The sequence below is a fragment of the Crassostrea angulata genome, chromosome 4 (genome assembly GCF_025612915.1).
Source record: "Crassostrea angulata isolate pt1a10 chromosome 4, ASM2561291v2, whole genome shotgun sequence".
Lineage (NCBI taxonomy): Eukaryota > Metazoa > Mollusca > Bivalvia > Ostreida > Ostreidae > Magallana > Magallana angulata.
Genome location: NC_069114.1, coordinates 30,432,472 through 30,452,468, shown reverse-complemented (window position 1 = coordinate 30,452,468; position 19,997 = coordinate 30,432,472). Strand labels below are relative to the sequence as shown.

General features: G+C 32.7%; 1 protein-coding gene across 1 annotated transcript in view; it reads right to left on the bottom strand.

Moving 5' to 3' along the window:
- The window catches only part of LOC128182214 (protein mono-ADP-ribosyltransferase PARP14-like), a 108,846-nt gene that overhangs the window by 88,176 nt on the left and 673 nt on the right, over positions 1 to 19,997 (bottom strand). Inside the window, 17 exon segments of the mRNA XM_052850813.1 lie at positions 2,845 to 2,910; positions 3,187 to 3,357; positions 3,633 to 3,720; positions 3,876 to 4,096; positions 4,626 to 4,860; positions 5,057 to 5,139; positions 5,478 to 5,966; positions 6,064 to 7,785; positions 7,865 to 8,101; positions 11,888 to 12,130; positions 12,278 to 12,559; positions 14,837 to 15,124; positions 16,644 to 16,916; positions 17,199 to 17,375; positions 17,756 to 17,851; positions 18,133 to 18,796; positions 19,617 to 19,714. Coding sequence (XP_052706773.1) covers positions 2,845 to 2,910; positions 3,187 to 3,357; positions 3,633 to 3,720; positions 3,876 to 4,096; positions 4,626 to 4,860; positions 5,057 to 5,139; positions 5,478 to 5,966; positions 6,064 to 7,785; positions 7,865 to 8,101; positions 11,888 to 12,130; positions 12,278 to 12,559; positions 14,837 to 15,124; positions 16,644 to 16,916; positions 17,199 to 17,375; positions 17,756 to 17,851; positions 18,133 to 18,796; positions 19,617 to 19,714 — 5,433 coding nt within the window.

Genomic DNA, 19,997 nt, shown 5'->3' with positions numbered 1-19,997 from the left:
AGGCTACCGGAATCACCCATTCCAACCGCGACATGGACAGATGGTGCGTGATGCGAACAAGGTGAAGCGTGTGGAGTTTTGCGAACGTTTAATTGCTTCAAACGACACTTTGGATGATGTTATATTCTCGGACGAGTGTAGTGTACAACTCAGCCAGAAGACGTCCTGTAACTACCGTCCCAAGGATTCCGGCACTGTAGGCTGTACACTTGGGGGTTGTCCAAAGGCAAGAACAGTTGCCCTGGGCTTCTCAGGTTTTGCCTAAAATAGATTTCAATTTATTAGTCAAATTTTAAATATCTGAGTGAACAGCGAACACCGCCAACTCTTTAAAAATTGACGTATAAATAAAAAAAAACATTTTTATGATATTTGCATTTCGGAATTTCAAAGTATAGAGTTGATTACAGACACATGTTGATATTTTTACAAATTATTAATTTCATTACTTTTGATATTTTTACAAAAATGTGATCGTGAATCGACGACCCTTCCCCGTAAAACAACAAATTCTTGTGTATGAATTTTTAGAAAATCGCAGTTTTCAAGCGTGTCTAATGGAATTTTTGTTTTAAAATTATTTTCTATCAGGAGTATGACTGTTGTCATTTTAAAAACAAATGTACAGCTTTATCTCATAAACCTGTGTGCAGGAACTTACAAGTAAAACTATAAAAAAGATGAATCAAAATAGGGCTACTAACCAATGCTTTTGTTCGCAGCATTAATTATGTACGTAATAAATTAGGATGATATATCTATAGATAATAAATAATAGTGAAAGTATACATGGTGTTTCTTGTAAAATATACGAATTTTATTTTATTCACTGATGTACTTACAAGTGACTTTTCTTTCTTGCAACGTTTGGGCTCCTGGATTGGCGGTGGAGTTGGAGATCTGGGTGAAGGTGGCAATTGCAAAGAAGTTGATGATCAAGAAGAGGCTGGTAGACACTCGGTATCTTCCATCTCTCGCAGCTTGGCCCTCATGTCCTGCTCACATCCAGTATGCAAGACCACAGCTCGATCGACTTCCGTAGGCCTGCCCCACTGAACGTCATACTCATTTCCACACTGAATATTCAAGTCAGACTGAGTCTTGAAGAACACATGGCTTCGCACTTGAAGATTGTCGTTGCAACGTAACGCAATAGAAAGTGGGAATCCTCGCGCAATGACAAACGACGAGCCATACTTAAAGTAACGCAACACAAAATCACTAAAACGTGAATTCACAAAAAATGTTCTTTACACGTAAAAGACCTTGTAAGAAATGAACCGAACGTGCTAAAATTACCGGGTTGCTAATTATAGGAAGCCCTAATTTTTAATCACTTGCTCATCATTAGTTGACAGGCATATACTTCAACAACAAACAATACAAATGTAGGCGGACCAATTAATTGTTAAGAAAACACAATCACACTGCGTTCATATTTATAATGTTATTGGCAATTAAAATCATTTCATGATAATTTTTATTTTAACGACTTTCTTGAAATATGATAATGGAATCGAAAATATTTTATTTGTAATTGCTGCGCAAGTATTAAATTAAATACTTTAATAATTTATTTAATAGCTATGAAATAAAAAATATTAGTAAAAAGATTCCAAGTATTTCGATTATAATCTCTGTCAAAATCTGGTTAAATATCCTCATTAAATATTAAATAAACATGCAATTTATTTGTTATTGGGTGATATAACTCCCGCTTGTATACAATACTTTTCCATTGATAATTTTACCGTGGCGGGACAGGTAGATGATGAGTTTACCGTGATGGGAACGCGGTATACCTGTCTCACCTGGCCGATCACCTCGATGTGTTTATACCGTGACGGGGCGCGGGAAACACGGGATCCGCGTTGCCTGTACTGTATTACTAAATAAATCTTCGCGACTCCAAAACTAGGTTATGTATGAGCAATCAGTCAAGGCAAGTAATGCGTCATTTTGCTATCATAATGGATATACGGATTTGGGAATTATTGTAAAGAAAAATCAGGTAAACATTTGTAGGTTAAGTCCTGTACACGGCAGATGATCAACAGTGACCATTTGAATCCAACGATATTCTGGAAATGGACTTTGCCCAAATTGAATTGATCTGATTTCAAATGCATTCTTGTTTTTTGTTTGTTTCTTCTTATAACAAAACAAATGTTGACTGTGTTTCCGGCAACATTGATCATATTAGCCTAAACTGGGACGAATATATTGCCTCTGCTTCGTGTTGGGCAATATTTCATCCCTTGGAGGCTAATATAATCAATGTTGCCCTCAACCCAGTCAATATTTGTATATTATTTGATTTGACCACAATTAATGAATTGTATAAAATCATAACAATTTTAAGACTTTTTAAATCTCTAGGAAAAAAGAAGATCTGCATAGAGTTATAGGAAAATAATCAAGCTACTGATTACAATAAATTTTAAAATAAGATAATTTTGGTTAGATCTTTTGGATAAGCTTCTAAAACCTCATAAATTATCTTCACATGCAAGAAATTTTTCAAAGTTTGTGAATATTTTTATATAGCAAATGAGATTTGTGTGTAAAATTAGTTGCAAGTAAAATACAATTTTAAAAGAACAACTTCTTGTATGTATATCTTGTATTCTTTTGTGAATCAAAGTGTAGTAACATTCCTTTCACATATACAAATAGGATTTGCAATCAAATTAACGCACAGTGGAATGAAGCAATTTAAACAATAAATCCCTTGTTGTGTTGGCCCAAATTGTTTTGTAGAAGGACCCAAAACTTTATATGAAATGTTCTTGTTTACAAAAAACTTGAACAAAATTTTATCAATTTGATTTAATTAACTCTTACTTTGAATTTCTATTTGTCTCTGCAACTCTTCACCAAGTTTGAATTTAATGGCCCTTGAAACTCCACCTTATAAGAAATACCAACATATTTTCAAAATCAAGCGTCATCAGGCAAATATGTGTGTAATTGTTTAATGCAAAATGTATAACAAAATCCATTTACATATGTAGTTACAAAATTTAATCAGTTTTATTTATGCCCGTATGGCGGATAATCAGCATTGTAAAATTTTTGATTTCTAAAATTTGCATCTACATAATAATTAACACTTTAATATCTATAGAAATCATATTATAAAAAATCACGAGAGCTACATTCTATATATTTCCAAGTTTGAGTTACCTTTACTTAAATCCATATCACTGTCTGTGCTATTAACAATGGCATCAACATAAGCATCAGTGATGTCACCTTGGTACATGCGAAGCTTTAAATTTCCAATATCTACAGAGACTTCTCTCTGGCTGACCGTTTTTTGGACTTCCTCAGGTATCATGATAAAACCGTCATCCTCTACAAGCCAAAATGCAAAACATTTACAACTTATGTGCTTCTGATCATGATTTATACACATAATGTATTCCTAAATAAACATAGAGAAAATATTTAAGATTTATCTTATGAACTGAGTTCTTAAAACTCAATTTTTAAAATAAATTATTAAGCCTAATTGAAGATAACTAGAGGTTATTTTGTGAAAGAACTGTATCCTTAAAGATAACTGTCACATTTGTTTTTGCATAAAATCTAGCGGTAGAAACTGTAAAAGATGTCAATAAAATGAATACCTTTAGCCTTGGATGGAGTGCCATGACGCTTTCTTCCTCTTTTGTTTTGAGTTTTAATGGCCTGCTTTTGTATCTCAGTCTCAAATGCCTGTGAAATATGATATTTAGTTAAGGACATCTTATCTAGGACATGTAAAAACAAGTTATTTTATTATCATTTTTTAGTATTAGACAACTTATTTTTGCAGTATAAGTAAAATTACAGACAGGTAGACAGACAGATTGATTGAAAATCAAATGTACCTCAATGGTTTGTGTATCTCTTTCATAAGCAACAAATACCACCTTTTTCAAGCTGGTTTTAGGGTTTTCTTTAGAGAAATTAATGATAGAATTGCACATTTCTTCTGCCACCATATCTCGGGGGTAACCTAGGTCACCAGTACCCACGGCAGGAAAAGCAATGCTGCTTAGATTTTGTGTATGAGACTCTTGCAAACAAGAGTTTAAAATGTTTGTAAAACCTATTGAAATAAAAACATAAAGTACAATGAACAGTAAACTAAGTGAACAAAAAGATCTGCTTTCTGAGTGGCAAACATCAAATAAAAATAAGAATATATTATTTGTTTTTACAGTTGGTTTCACCAAATGCATAACTTGGTCCGTAAGAACACTTACGTCTATTGAACCGTAAATAAAGTCTTATTTGACATAAAAAAATTTCTACATTTTAATATTACATGAAAAAGGATGTGTTTCAAAAAGTAATTTATTAAAGAAGTTAAAAAAAACTTCTTGAAATTGTAACAATATAGTGCAGGAAAAGTTGGTTATAGTTGTTAACTACTACATAATGAATACACATGTAAAAAACAGGATTAACAATAAAATTCTCGAACAGCATACGTAGCAGCCTTAGTTAACACATAATAAAAACTGTAACATAGATTAAAACTTACAACATTAATGGCCATGCAATTAATCATGCTGTAAATCTAACGAAAGTGAAACCTCCTTCCTAATATGACTTAATTAAAAAGAAATGCTTGCATTTTTTTGAGTCTTTTCCTCCCTTATCCCATAGTGGAAGAGCTACATGACAGACAATTTTACAGCCTAACTTTCCTCCACCAGTAACTGCTATCTCTCCAAAATTGATGCCTATTGGGTATTTAGCCCTGCACTCCTGCTGAATGCTGTCTCCCCCTGTTTTGGAAATAGATGCTGATACAGGGCCAAGGTCAAGATTTAAATCTTTGGATGCTGTATTTACTATCACATCTACCTGTGTAAAAGAGCAAGAAAGTATCCTGTTTTATTTTCATAGTTTGTTTAAATAGTTCATTTTTAGATTGAGTTTCAAAGATTAAAATTCAAGTAAATTATGATTTCAAAAAAGTATGACAGGAAATAAACACTTCTCGGCAATATTAAAAAAATGTTCAATGGTGTTACATTAATAATAAAAATGAAATACTTACCTCGGACCTGGCAATTTGTCCTTTGATTAATTGGACAGAAATATGCCCTGCTTCGAATTCTACATATTGACTATGGTTATGTCCTTTAAAATCAAACAAATAATACCGATTAATCCCTTTTTGGTCAATATTATATTATATTTTAAAGCAGTTATTTTGAAACATTAAAACAATGGATCTTAATAATCCCTATTTCACGTGAATTTCAAAAGAAATAGAATTTTAAAAAGATGTGTAAGATATATATATATATATATATATATATATATATATATATATATATATATATATATATATATATATAGGTAATTTACTCGTATTATCTAAATGCATTATTTATCAGAATAATTTTGTAACGAATCTTGAACTGAATAATACGCCTGAACTGTACAGAAGTTGAGCACTAAGAGTCCAAATATACCTTTAACTAAATCTCTCTGGCGGTTTTGTGCAGTCTCACCAGCATGGCTGATATTCTTCGTGAAGATTTTTACCTTGTCTTTGAACGCTTGTTGCAGAGCTTCTGTGAAACACCGAGCAGTGTTAGTCTTAACATCAGACAGGAAAATCTCTTTAATCTTGGAGTCTTTCTTATCCTTCAAATGTGATTTCACGGTTTTGACAATCACAGATGTGGCCAGTTCATTGGGAAAGCCAAAAATCCCTGTGCATAAGGCAGGCACTGCAATGGATTTGTAACCCCTCTTCTCTGTTTCAGCTAGAGCGGCCTGGATACAATCCATTAAACGGTCTCTTTCTTGATTAGATCCACCTTTCCAAGTGGGTCCACAGGCATGAACAATCATTTTACAAGAAAAAGTTCCAGGTTTTGAGCAATAAATTTCTCCTTCCATTAGCTTTCCATTTCTTTGCACATGTTCAGTACACTCTTTCTGGATTCCGATTCCACCTATTATGCAAAATGAAGTAAAGGTTCCAAATTATACAACGAAGTCAATAAACAACTTAAAAACTTCTTTTATTCCTGGATTTTTTATATAACTAACCTTTCTTGACAATGACTGCTGCTAAATCGCCTCGATGTATAAGGTACGAGTTTGCACCATTGACAATTACATCCACTGGAAGAGCAGTCAGATCCCCTTCATGCACTTTAATAAAGGTCCCAGACATTGTCTTGTGCTCAGCCATGACGCCATTAAATGAGGCAGACTGAGGATTGCTAGGTGTCGAAGTTTGATCTTCCTCACCAATATGGATGTAGCATTTGTGTTGTCTTTCTATATATCTTAAGGTGCTTTTTCCGTTTTTACTTTTCAAGAACTTACCTATACCTGGCTTCAGTAATATGTGTTTCCTTGACTGGGTATTTTTAAATATTTCTTTAAGATTTTGCATGGTTTCAACAACTCCTGCACTAGTTCCCTTTACCAAAATATTGTTTTGGCTCATTGTAATCTGAATCTGTTCCTTTTTCAATCTATTTGAAATCTCTTGACATTTGTCCTGATGATGGAGCTCCATGTACTTGAAAAGACCTGTTGGCACATTCATTGAATCAATGATAATTGTGTTTGCCTGAAGAAACTCTTCTACAAACTCTCTAGCTAGACCAACCAAACTACAAAATGTGACAATTATGATCTTTCTTTGGTCGGACAGAGTAATTATTTGGAGGAGATTGTCGAAGATTTCCATTGACTCAATACGTTTTGCTTGCTTTTCCCATTTGTCTGAGCTGAGCAAATAGGCAGAATCTGGAGAAACTTCCAAAGGGGACTCTACGATTTCAGTCTTCAAAAGATGTGCAGCTTCAACTGCTTTTTCGTCAGAAAACGCTAACAAGCAAACCTCATCTCTCTTGATTTCAAAACAGCTTATATTCTTTTTCTCTTTCAGCATCTTTGATAAACAAGTTCTGACCTCCTCTTTTGATAAATAATCTCGTCTATATTTGGAAAACTTTCCGGCAGATGTTTCACAAATTTGACGACACCTTTCACTAAGAAAAAACGTCGCTTGTGTGACATCTACAAATTGACCTTCGAATATGATTTTTCTGTCTTTCAAACTGGTTGTAACTTTTAACCCCGGTAATTTCTTCTCTGTTTCTTCTATAAAATTGTCAAGGCCAAGTAGTAAATACTCAGAATGTCTCAGAATCTTTGACTCAGTGACCTGTTGTTTTTTCTTCTGAATTTCCTCTTCCATATTAGAAATCATTTGTAATAGGTCCTTCTTTAGGAGTTCAACAACTTTTCCATAACCCACAAGAACAACTGTGAAACTGCTCTTCTCAAAATGTATACCAACTTTCTGAGGATCAGAAGCATTCCCTTGTTCTATCCAGTCCAAAACTCTTTGCCAGTGTTCTGACAAAACACATATTTCTTCTACACAAAGAGCATCTAGCAATTTCATTAGGATATCTTTCATGTGTACCTTCCATGTCTTCGCCATATTTTCACAATCTTTGACAGTTTTTGTAAGCATACAGTCAACTGTTAACTCTGTTGCTGCTTTTTGTGGCCATTTAATCTTTCCATGCGCCTTTGTAGCTTGTTTGTCTAGAACTGTTTTCAAATCATCAGATTTGTAAATGAATTTCATCTTCTTTAGACTGAGTTCCTTTAAAACAAGAGGCTTAGGGCATATGAATCTGGGTCCCTCTTCAGGATTAAATGGCTGCCCCAAGCATTCATGATATATCTGTACATTTACACTCCATTTTTCTACTATATGGTTTCTTTTGCAGACCTTGTCACAAACTGCAAATCATATTTTCAAAGTGAAAAATATAAAATAAAATATAAATTGATATCGTGATGAAAACATTTATCATTTTACCTGTGTGATCTTCAAAGTACACCAGACATGTACAGTCCTCATGATTAACCTTGATATCGGTCACAGTTCCCCCTCCACTTCTTTTCTCATTTTTAAAATAGTATTCCAGGGTGCTGTAAGAGATGTCTTCAGAAAATCCAGACACGATGATACAGTTTGAGATGGGAACTCTTTTCACAGTCAGGAACCGTTTTTCTAATGGTTTCTTTTGACATGCTGCCTCCAGCTTTTTGAAATCTGTAACCAACCAACCAACTAAATATACAAATGTCAGCATCACTGTGAATTTGAGACTGTATATTGAAATTTATGTTTTTTACTGTTAAGGGATTGATCAAGCCCATAAATGGTACGTATTATTCTTCGTTAAAATGAAATTTAAATTTCCAGTGTTTGTGATAGTGATAAAAAGTTTCGTTCAAAACAAAAAGAAATTAAATATATCTTACAGGGATATACCTATTTTATATCATTGCCTTAAAAATTAATTTTGCTCCATTTATCTCAAATAACCCTAGTTTATGTAGCCAGAACCCACGGTACTGGTTTATTTGTGACTTGTGTATTTCAATCTTGTGACTCTTGAATTCCCCTCTTTATATAGACTCAGAAAATCAAATATTACAAAGCTCATGTATCGAGACGAGGCTTCATCTGTTTGAGGTCACCGCAATCATATTACATCAAAATCATAGTTAATAAAATATATCATTATATTGTATGATACAAGAAAAAATACAATATGCTATTTCAAACAATATTATAAATAGGTTATAATTATTTTCTTCAAAATCATATTAATATCATGCCCTGTGATTAAAAGTTGTATATATAATGGATTTATGCCGAAAAGGGTTTAATATGGAAAAATATCGAAAGGTTTTGAGGCCGAGAACTGTAGGATATTTTTTCAAACAAAAGTGTTTGAAGCACATTTCGTACTTAAAACATTTCATTTTTGATTAACCTGAGACAGTCCGATTTTGAATGATATCAGTACTGTAACCACTGGTAACGGTCTGATCTTAAGAAGCTCAGTAATATCGGTCTGTCACAGGTAAAAGTTTAGACTGCTAGAATAAAGGAATGACATCACAGCAGTGTTTTAAACTCATAATATTTTATCACAATTTCATTCAATGATAATTATATAATTGAATAAAACTTAATGGTAGATTACTATTAATGATACGACATGACATTGTATCATGTGATGCAATACAATGTCGTATGAAAGATGACATAATATTGTATATTATGATACCATACAGTTTTGTATTCTAGGACGCAATACAATGCATGATAATATGAAAGGAAAATAAAATATTGGATCATATGAAATTATACACTGTGAAATCAATGATTCTAATTTTATTGTATCATCTGATATTAAGAGGCAAAGGGGCCACATTATTTGAAATACGAAAATTATCAACAATACCCAGAAATAAGCTTCACTTGGTGCCCATTACAGTATATCATTAAACACTCTCATACTTCCTCAATTTATAATGACTTTACACTCGAAAAGCTATTAGCTATTTACTTCATTAGAATGGTATCTTTATAATTACAATTTCATGAATTAAACCCCGACTCATCCTAATTTTCTGCCTCTTTCTTAACACAGTGGTGAAAGTAAAAATACTATAGATAGACGTTGTTATAATAGCTTTCTTCTATGATATTGCTACAAATTATAGCTTTTCATTTCTTCAAAAGAATATTAAGTGTATTTCTTTATTGAACTTTGAACCCCTGTTAGGACCCCTGCCTGAACCCTTAGGGAACAAACTTAAATCTACTACATGTCAGAAAACTAATGTTTAAGTTAGGATATCACAGGGTATTTATTTCTTGAGAAGCCTTCACCTTATTTGTACAATTTCTAATCATACCCCCCTTAAAAGAGACTTGTCCCTTTATTTTATCAATCTTAAAAACCCTTTCTCTCAGGATGCTCTGTGCCAAGTTTGGCTGAAATTAACCAAGTTGTTCTGGAGAAAAAGATATAAAAAAAATGTAGAGTTTACGACAATGGCAATGACCCAATGCCAATGAAAATGACAGACAACAAACACATTTTGATCAGAAAAGCTCCTTTGAGTTGTTGGCTCAGGTGAGCTAAAACTGTATAAATTTATATTACATCCATTAAGTGTGATTCCCTCTATTTCGCAAGGAAATTTACATTTATAGCTCTATAAAAAATGACAGGACTGAAATCTACACGAACCTTTTATCGATGGGTTGAAACCTTCAGCATCCTGAGAAATATCATGGACTGCACAAAATAATCATGCTGATCATGATGTCAGACCCCCCGTAGGAGACGATTTGACTGGGGTTTTATTATCATTGTAGAAAAAAATTACCTGCTAACGTGGTTTATGTATTTTTTCTGCAATGTCGCCACCTTCATATTCTGTATGAATCACCAAAGAAAGCATTTTTGATGTTTAAATATTATTTTTCATGAATTGAATTAAATCATGAAGTAATACTAAAGTAAATTAAATGACCCAATTTTTTCAAATGATATACTGTGTTACGTGATCGAATATCACATCATAAAACAGTTTTTATTGTAAAAATTAATGTTATATCAAAAAAGGGAATCAATATCAACAATCAATTTACCAAGGTTAAGTAATTTTAGTGTAAATAAGGAATGACCAGGAACGCTTTCGTTCTTTTCTTAGCAGCCTTGATAAGATAAATCAGATTCTGTATCTGAATCTAACCTTTGTTTCATATCCATAGTTATTTGAATCATGAAGTTCATGGTTAGAAATGACAAATTATGTGTTTTAACATTCAAACCTGCTACACAAAAAATGCATCTGCTCTAGCATTCGAAAACTCCAGATCAAGATCTGCATCTGAAGTAACCTATAATCTACCATTGATAATTATATCAATAGCACCTCTGAATGAGGTATTACCATTATTTACCTCAATATGTAACCAGTTGCAAGATTCTATCTAACTTTGAGTTGCTGTAAAATTTTAAAATTGTTAACCTCTCAAAACATTTGAATAATGTAACCATACTCCTTTTATGACTTCAAAGCCTGTTCTATACTTGATATGTATAGGAAAATCAATCATGAAAGTTTAATTTTGAATAACTAATATTGAATAACCAATATAAGTACCTATGGGTGTGATCGGATACAAATACTCTAACTTTCTCCAAAAATTTTAACCACCTCCAGAATCTGACCTCAATGACCTAGATATAGCAGCAAATCAAGTGAAGTGCATTTGTATTGTGAAATGCATCATCCATCTAAGTTTGGGGAAGATAAGAAAATTACTTTGATATGACCGTAAAAGATCTAGAGCATCTTCTCTAAAACCTTTATCCGCTCAATAAACCTAAACCTTCCCCTGCGTCTGAATCCTATACCTCATATTGAGAATCGGAACCTGTTAACAGCATGACATGGTGCATCATCCCTGGAAGTTTGGTAAAGCCAGAACCAGAATAGACTAAGTTATGTCCATTAAAAATATCACCTGCTCTAAATATCATAATACTTTTCAGGATCCAAAAGCTTTGGTTCAAATTCAGTGCTGTCTTTTAAATGCACAAGTATCGTAAGATGCACAATCCATCTTAATTTGGTGAAGAAATAACCCGTAAAATATTATCAGGGGCCTGCAATAAAACTTTAACTGGACAAGCCTAGACCAACGCCGGTGCTGTAAAGCAGAAACTAATTTGTCCAAGTAAACTTTAAAGGGATGTAAAAATATTGGCCTGGTAAAACGTACTATATGTAAGCTGTTGACCAATTGAACTAACATAAAGCGTATTTATTTTTGGCAAAAAGTAACCACTAAGTGTATATAGCTGATGTCATGCAATAAAATTCGGTCATTACACGCTCAGAATTTGATGTTTTATAAAACAACAATTGCCATGTTGTTTATATTTTAAGCAGTTGCCTTGGAAGCAGAAACTAAAGATATCTGGTTATGTTTGAGATTTAAGTACAAATTCCTATTGTATCAAACCTTTGAGTTCTTCAAATGTGACCAAAACTGTCCCTTCTTCCTGTCCATATCTTACATCTATCACATCCTCCCCAGATTTAGCCTCCAGATAGTTTCTGATTCCATCCTCTGATGTTTCAGGGTTGAGCCCTTTAACAAGAACCCTGTTTGGGTATATGGGTATTGGCTTTGGGGGTTGGTACCTCTTTACTGTCAATTCAACCCCGTCTAGCTTGTGGTTTTTTTCAAGCACTCTTTTTACGGCTTTGAAAAATATTAAAATTGAGCTCATTGCAACCTGGTAAAATTCTTGATTTTTTAAAGATTGATTTATTTACATAAGTTTAAATTTCTAATATATTTCTAAACAAAACGACCATCAATAATACTTCAAACCATTGGTTCACTTACTTTCTTCATCCTCAAAAGTGATAAACAGAACTCCATCTTCCACTTCCCCTTTAACCTCTTCCACATTTCCACCTCCTGATCTTTTATTGTTTTCAAAATAGAACTCCACACTGTCCTTGGATGTTGTGTCCTTGAATCCACTGACCTCAATAGTACACAGTGAGCCAAGAGACTCTTCGTCAGCTTCTTTTTTCACTTTCTGTCCATCCAAGCGAACTTCCTCCACATGGATATGTTTACTTCTTAACAAAAGCGGAACGTTTTCGAGAACACGTGATACAACTATAAGATAATATACAAAACAATTTTTCAAAATGAAAACTTAAACACGTCGCACCGAAACAACCTCTGGTGATACAGTATCCACACTAGTGATGTAAAGTTGCATAAGCAGTCAAAATCATAACCATTAATGATATTATTGTATCATTAACGAACCACCTAGCTTTCCACGAATTGTAAAATTTCAAAGTTCAAAATTCAAATCCACTGATAATGTAAAATAAAACTGCAAAATGATCTACATGTTAAGTCCTTAATGATTTATTTTTTTCATAAGCGGATGGACTTCGACAATTATTGATACAATTATATATGAAATAGTACTAAATCACATGCATTTGTGCATGCCTATATGTCTAATTCTCTATCTATCAGCTAAAAGGACTACCAGAGAGACTATTCAATCAATATCATTAGTAGATACTGCATACTAGACAATGATAAACTTATCCTTAAAGCAAACGCGTCTCTATTTTGTTACACCTTCTGACTTGGTGATTGTTTGGGGATTTTAGTTCTTTATACAGTAAATTACTGCTTTTAAAGAGACACGTTTATTTACCTCTAGTCTGAACACTCAGCACACCTTTTTTATAATCATTTATTTATTTTCTACAATGCTATAGAAACTACAAGTGTATTTGATCAATCTAGTAGCAAAAGTAGTAAATAATTTAGGTTCAAATTTATAAATAGTTAATTAAGGAGCTATATTTTGTGATTATGGGTTTATGGAAGAACATTTTTTTTACTTCATAATCTTATAGGTCCTCTAATTTTGGCCTCTTAACCACTCAAAATAGGAGTAGATAAGATGTCCTGGTTTATATAGACACGTGCTGCTTAGAATGGGAAAGGCAAAGTAGAAACCAGTTGAACAAACTATCTTATAATCATTTACGTCGACAGAAAAATAGACAAATGCATGTGTTTAAAACAAAACTATTTTAAACATAATTAATGGTTAAAGTCCATCCGCTAATGCAAAAAAATTATATCATTATGGGTAAAAATGTAGTTATTTTAAGGTTTTTTTTAAAGGGTGTGAATTTTGACCATTTATGATATAATTTTGAAATTTTATCAATAATGTTTAGCTTGTAAGTTTGTTAATGATAAGATTTTAGCATCAGTCTTTAGGATTCTGACCTTTTTTGCAATACGATTTTATTAGTGGATATTGTATCATTAAGGGTGTTGTTTACTCAGGGTTTGAGTTCTCAAATTCGGATTGTTATAAAGTTCAATGTCATGAGTAAAATATGTTCTAAACATAAATATTATTTGTAAAGTGAATTATTATTGACATAACATTCGTTATTTCTACTATATTATGGAATTAGGTTCGATCAAAAATAGACTTTAAGCCAACCAGAGGATATCCCGACTAAATTTTGCATACTTTTTTCCACTAAAATATTTTTGGCAGTAATCTAAAACTAAAAAGGTAAGATTTTATATTTTAGTCTACATAATTTTGCATATTTTTTTTAGTTTTACTACACTTATTCTTTAAATAATCGAATGGCACGAATTTCAAAAATATTGAAAAATCCTTAAAAACAATAAAAGACACCATTTCTCAAAATTTTGATTAATGACATCATATAAATTATATGCCAACAGAATAAAATCAATCTAAGTAGTTTAATACCATAACTGTTTATGTATTATCATCATTTAATTTTTGGAAAATTGGATAAAAAATGGGTAGGAATTTTAAAAGTGATAGAGGGAATTCGGACTGGAATATTTATAAAATTTGTGAACGAAAACTTAATGCTTTGTATCTATTTAGTGTCATTGCCATTCATAAACTGTATTTCATTTTTAAAAGTGTTGAGTAATTTGTATTATTATCACAATTAGAAAAATCTCAATCATAGTGTAAGATATTAAGGGATTTTGCTTTAATTTTCCAAAAATATTCAATGGCCATTAACTCATAAAGTAGTTCATTGACCTACTTTTTTTAAATTGAAAAATAACACTACACTTAAAGGTTTATAACACACAGTAGAAGGTTTTTCATTAACATAAGTGGGTTTTTTTTCACTCTGAGTAAACGTATACCTTAAAGTTACAAATAATACAGAGCCCATGATAGGGCATATCAATACCTGGAGGTTATGTTAATTCCAATTCACTATTAAGAAAACGTTCCCATGCAATTTAATGTTATTGCCGAGCTGACGTATGAGGAATACTTATAAAATTAAAAAAATTAAAATCAGGAAAGTATCTTTTTTGCCATTCAGCTTTTGTCATAAATCATACCATCATCTTCTTTAAACCAGATAACAGCAGTTTGGGCAAACGTATCATACTCCACTTTTTCCACGTCACCTCCACCACTCTTTTTGCGGTTTTCAAAAAACTCCTTGATCTCCTCTTCTGTGGTATCTGGGTGTAGCCGTGTGACCTTGATTGCTCCTCCTTCCTCCTCTTCTTCCTCTGAGCTTCTTTCAACCTCATCTGCAGCTGGACGATATTCCTCTACTTTTAGTTTTTGTTTGTTCATGGTAAAAGGAGAGGTCTTGTATTTTTCCAAAACGTTTGTAACCACTGGAAGATATATTTTTATGGAATCTATCAAACACTAATGAGTGGTATTTCTAAAGAGATTGTGTGGAAACTTGAATATCAACAAGGCATCTGGTTATATTCCATATTTTTTTCATCTGTTTTTCAGAATTATGTATAGCAATTTCACAATATCAATAATTTCATCCAATGGCGGCATGATGAGCAAAATAATAAAGTATTCCATGCCAAACCTACTGTGAAAACTGTAACAAACAGATGGTTATTAGTTTGAAGGAATATCATCTGATTTTATCTGGTATTGTAATTTAGCACTATCTAAAGAACAGAAAGTTTTAAAAATAAAAAATGTCATTAAAAGAAAACACGGTGAAACTATTTTTTGTATTGTATGCAAACATAATATAATTTTATTGGCACAGAAAACGAAAAAAAAAATAAATCTAAAAGATAAACAATACCTAGAGTAATTTACAAAACAGGTAACTAGGTGTCCTCTAACAATTTTGTGTTTTACGAGCAAGTTACGTATTCTGATATACTGCTGATCCAGGAACTCTATGTATACTTTCTCGTGACCTCCCAATCAAATCGTAACAACGAGCAATGTTATATTGACACACGCGTGTACATAATCGGCTATCAGACAATGTGTTGAACAGTTGTAGCTCATCCCTTTTGAGTGTTCCAAGGGGCAAGTAAACTTTTTAAGTATCAAGTTGGGTAGCAAATTACTACAATATCTGTCAAAGTTGCACTTACATACTCTTTAGTTTCAACATGAGTTTCACCTTCGTATTTGATCGCGCCCTTTGCATTCATTTTTGCTAAATTTCATTCCTACAATCCAACTCACAAATAATTATGAAAATTGATGCATAATACTGCATATTCAAAATAATTGTCTCAATTTTCTTCTTTGGTTTTCAATGTAAGCGATTACAAATTACAACTTTTAATTCATACTCAATTCATTTAATTCAGCTCGGAAACTCTTCATCAGAAATACATTTCGAAATTGCTAGCTGTTATTGTGTGTACTTTTTCAACTGCAATTAAGCATTGAGTCATGATTTTGTGAAAGATACAGACTCATAACTGCAGCGGTGTGTGCATACAAATTGAGTAAGGCGCGTTATTGTTACTTTGTCTGCAAATTTGATTTATATCTTATTCCTATTTTATTCTAAAGGTACGTTTATATAAATGGAAGAGCCACTGTAACAGCAACCTGCGTGAATTCTGATTTTCGCTAGTGACTTCAAACGATCAACGTTTGTGACTTCATAATAAAACTCGTCATTTTAACCTTGGAGTACCCTGCGTGTATTACAGTGTTATAACTGCCTTAGCACAACACACTTTACAAGCAAAGATATGTGGAATGTAAATATACTTTGTAACGATATAAATTTTATGTTTTTTAAATCTTAGCTTCATCATAGTCTACTTTTTTGAAACTTCACTTCCACTTCTCTTAATGTTCTCAAAAAACAGCTCTTTGTAATTTTACAAAAACTGCAATGTTTCTACAACTTACCTTTTGAATCATTGAACCATACAATGGCACAATTAGCAGCTTCATCATAGTCTACTTTTTTGAATTCTACACTTCCACTTCTCTTAATGTTCTCAAAAAACAGCTCTATCTGCTCCTTGCTGATTTTGGGGGGCAAGTTGGACACTTTAACTGCTGTGACATCCATTTCATCTTCACTCTCGTATGTTTCTGGGTAGTATTCTTTAATTTGTAATTGCATCTTATTCATAGAAAGGGCTGTAGTTTCATGTTTTTTCAAAACATTTTTAACCACTGCAATGTAAAATTCAAGTAACCATTTTCTGCAAACTTTAATTTGATTAAATATATGAATGCAAATTATTTTTTTTACGCTTGAAGCTCTACATTCAGGTGATCAAATATAAAACTAAGGGTAAACCCTCAGGTCCACAAGTGCGAAATATATATGTTTAAAAGGCCTATGCATGACTTTGACAACATTTTAACGCACTTAGACATTTGTGAATTTCACTAAATGGTTGTGTGAATCTCTGGCGACTGTATCAGAGTAAAAATCAAAATATTGAAAATAACCAGCAGGATCTTGAAATGTGATGATGGCAGTATTGTTCCTTTCATCATAGAAAACATTTTCCACATCTCCTCCTCCGCTCCGTTTAGAGTTTTCGAAAAAATAAGTAATGAATTCGTCTGTAATGTTTGGCGGCAACGACGACACTTCTATACTACAAGTGACTTCAGATGTTGTTTCTGCAACAAACTTATGTAAGTCAAACTTGCTTTAAAATATTCAACAAAATTGTTTTATATCTTTCATAAATTAAAAAATCGTTGTGAGGAAATAAAAAAACAACGGTTTTAAATCACTGATTTTTGTTCCAAGGATATCTTTATTAGCAAGTTATTGCAGTTATGCCTTCAAATAATTTCCGAATGATAGAAGACTTCTAATTTTTATCAATAAAATCCAAACAACAAAAATTTTCAAATAAAAGAAAAGGAGCACAAAGAAAAAATATTTATTTCTGTGAATTCGGTAAAATGGCAACATTGTACAATCCAAATAAAGCTAATATTATATTTATTTTACTTTTTTACATCATTTTGCACTTCTATTAGATATACTGTACCTTTTACAATTTGATCTATTGGTGCAAAGTCAGAACCCTTGTTTATACTCTCCTCACTGCTACTCCGTTCTCCTAGTTTGACCTCCAGTGGGGAATCTGAAAATTGTAAGGAAGTTTAAGAGTATTAATACGTGAGCCATTGATTGAAAAGGGTATTCTGTTGTTCATTACCCATCGTGACTCCATTTTGTAAAAAAAAATTAAGAGCGGTTACTTTATTTCTTATCTTTTAATTTAATTTTCAATTGCATTGAATTGTTGTGAGAGTTACCATGTGTAATAATATTTTGTGTCATACACTTTACATTTGATAGCTGTCTTTTTAATATTTTTCTTTGTTATGGTAACATATATTTTGGCCAGCATATTTTCCTTACCTTGTCCTGTTTGCCTCATTAAATCAGCATCGTCAGAACTTTTGTAAACACTCTCAATACCGCTACTTTGCACCGCACCTTTTCTAGCTTTAATCTGGAAAGCTGGAGACTTCCTGGTAGGAATTCTGGGAGGAATTTGAGGTGGATAGTCATCGTTCTCATAGGGAGGGGGAACACTGCTTACAGGCCCTGACATGAGCATACTTTGAAAATTCTCATTAACTGTGGATTCAAAGGAACTTTTGTAAGATGTGGAGTTATAGGGTACCACATGAGGTCTTGTCATGGACACACTTGGAAAATTTTCATATATAGTGGGCTGAAATGAACTTGTGTTGGATATGTGGTCAATGGGTACCACCTGACGCCCAGACATGGACACATTTGGATAATTCATATAAAATGTGGGCTCCAAGGAACTTTTGTAGGAAATTGGGTCAGATGGTACCAAATGAGGACCATCCCTGAAGGGAAGTTGGCTTGGTGATCCAGCAGATGGATGGAACTGTTTACTATGTCCATGAAAAAACGGATTGTTTTGACTGTTCTGAGGATACTGCCCTTGGGCGTTATGGGGAGGAAAAATGATTGTATTGCGTTGGTCACCTTGTAAGAAATTTCCAGGAAGCGGGGCGGCTGTTGGACTACTTTGGTCATCTTGATCCTGTTTTATAAATAAAACATAACAAAATAGCTTTCCCCCATACAATGTCTAAAAGATTTATTTTCAAAGATTTAACTTAGTCACAGTCTAATACTTACATTTACATGTTATTTTTTTTTCCTCCATACAATCTTTTGCATATATTTTTAAAAGTCATTTTAAATTCAAGTAGATACAATATATAGATGTTTACATCATTCATCGATGTCTTCGTGGGTTTTTTCTTGCTCGATTGAAAGATTTCTAGATTGTGTTCTTTATGCACAATGAGATTATTCAAAAGCAAAATTTCAAATTGTAGTCGGTTTGAATAGTCGAACAAACGCGTAGAAAACGATAAAAGAATCGAAAGTGTTTTGATGGTATCGAACCTTTAGTTTTTAAAAGCTCGATTCTTTATAACCGTTTATTAAGCCTGGTGTGCTAACCACTGAACCTATATGTCACAACATTTGGAGGTATTTTAAAGCTAGTTAATAATTTGTCCACGAATATATGGACCTATGAAAACCAAATAGTGCGTTACAAAAAAAATTCTTCTATTGTATGGTGGGTCTTCTCTCCATCCATTTGTTAATTGAAATTTGTTTTATTTACATCAAGATTTTGGTATGTATACACCAGTCTTTATCAGTATATTTCAAGTAATTTACTTATTAAAGCGCAAAACACCATTTAGCTATATGTCGTAAAGAACGGATTTTTAAAAGGAAAAATTAGTTGTATTGGTATTTAATTTTCTAGCTCCTACTCGTACACCTATAGGCATTTTATCCGTCTCATTCGCCCATTTCTTTGTACTGAGAAGTAATCGTTTTACCTGAAGCCAGTTGTCGGGGATGTCAGAAACAGTGCTTTGAGATATCTGTAGAGGAAAAATTCCTATAATATTTCCAGGATAAGAAAAATGGCTGGCTTCTGAAATTGTAAAAAAAAAAGAACAAACTGAGTGTCATAAACTCATTCTTCAGTAATATTTTGCTCATACTGAAATTGCATTGCATATTGTATGGGTACATAAAAATAAGGGCCGTTGGTATCTTTGCAGGCATTAGAAATGATTATACACGTACAGTTACTTAGATCGCATCGCTCTACTACCCAAAGCTGCCTTTCACACAAAAAGTAATGCAAAGCAGAATATTTATATTATTTCGATGTTAAAGTTACAAATTTCAACAATTTTAGCTCTTTCTGCAAT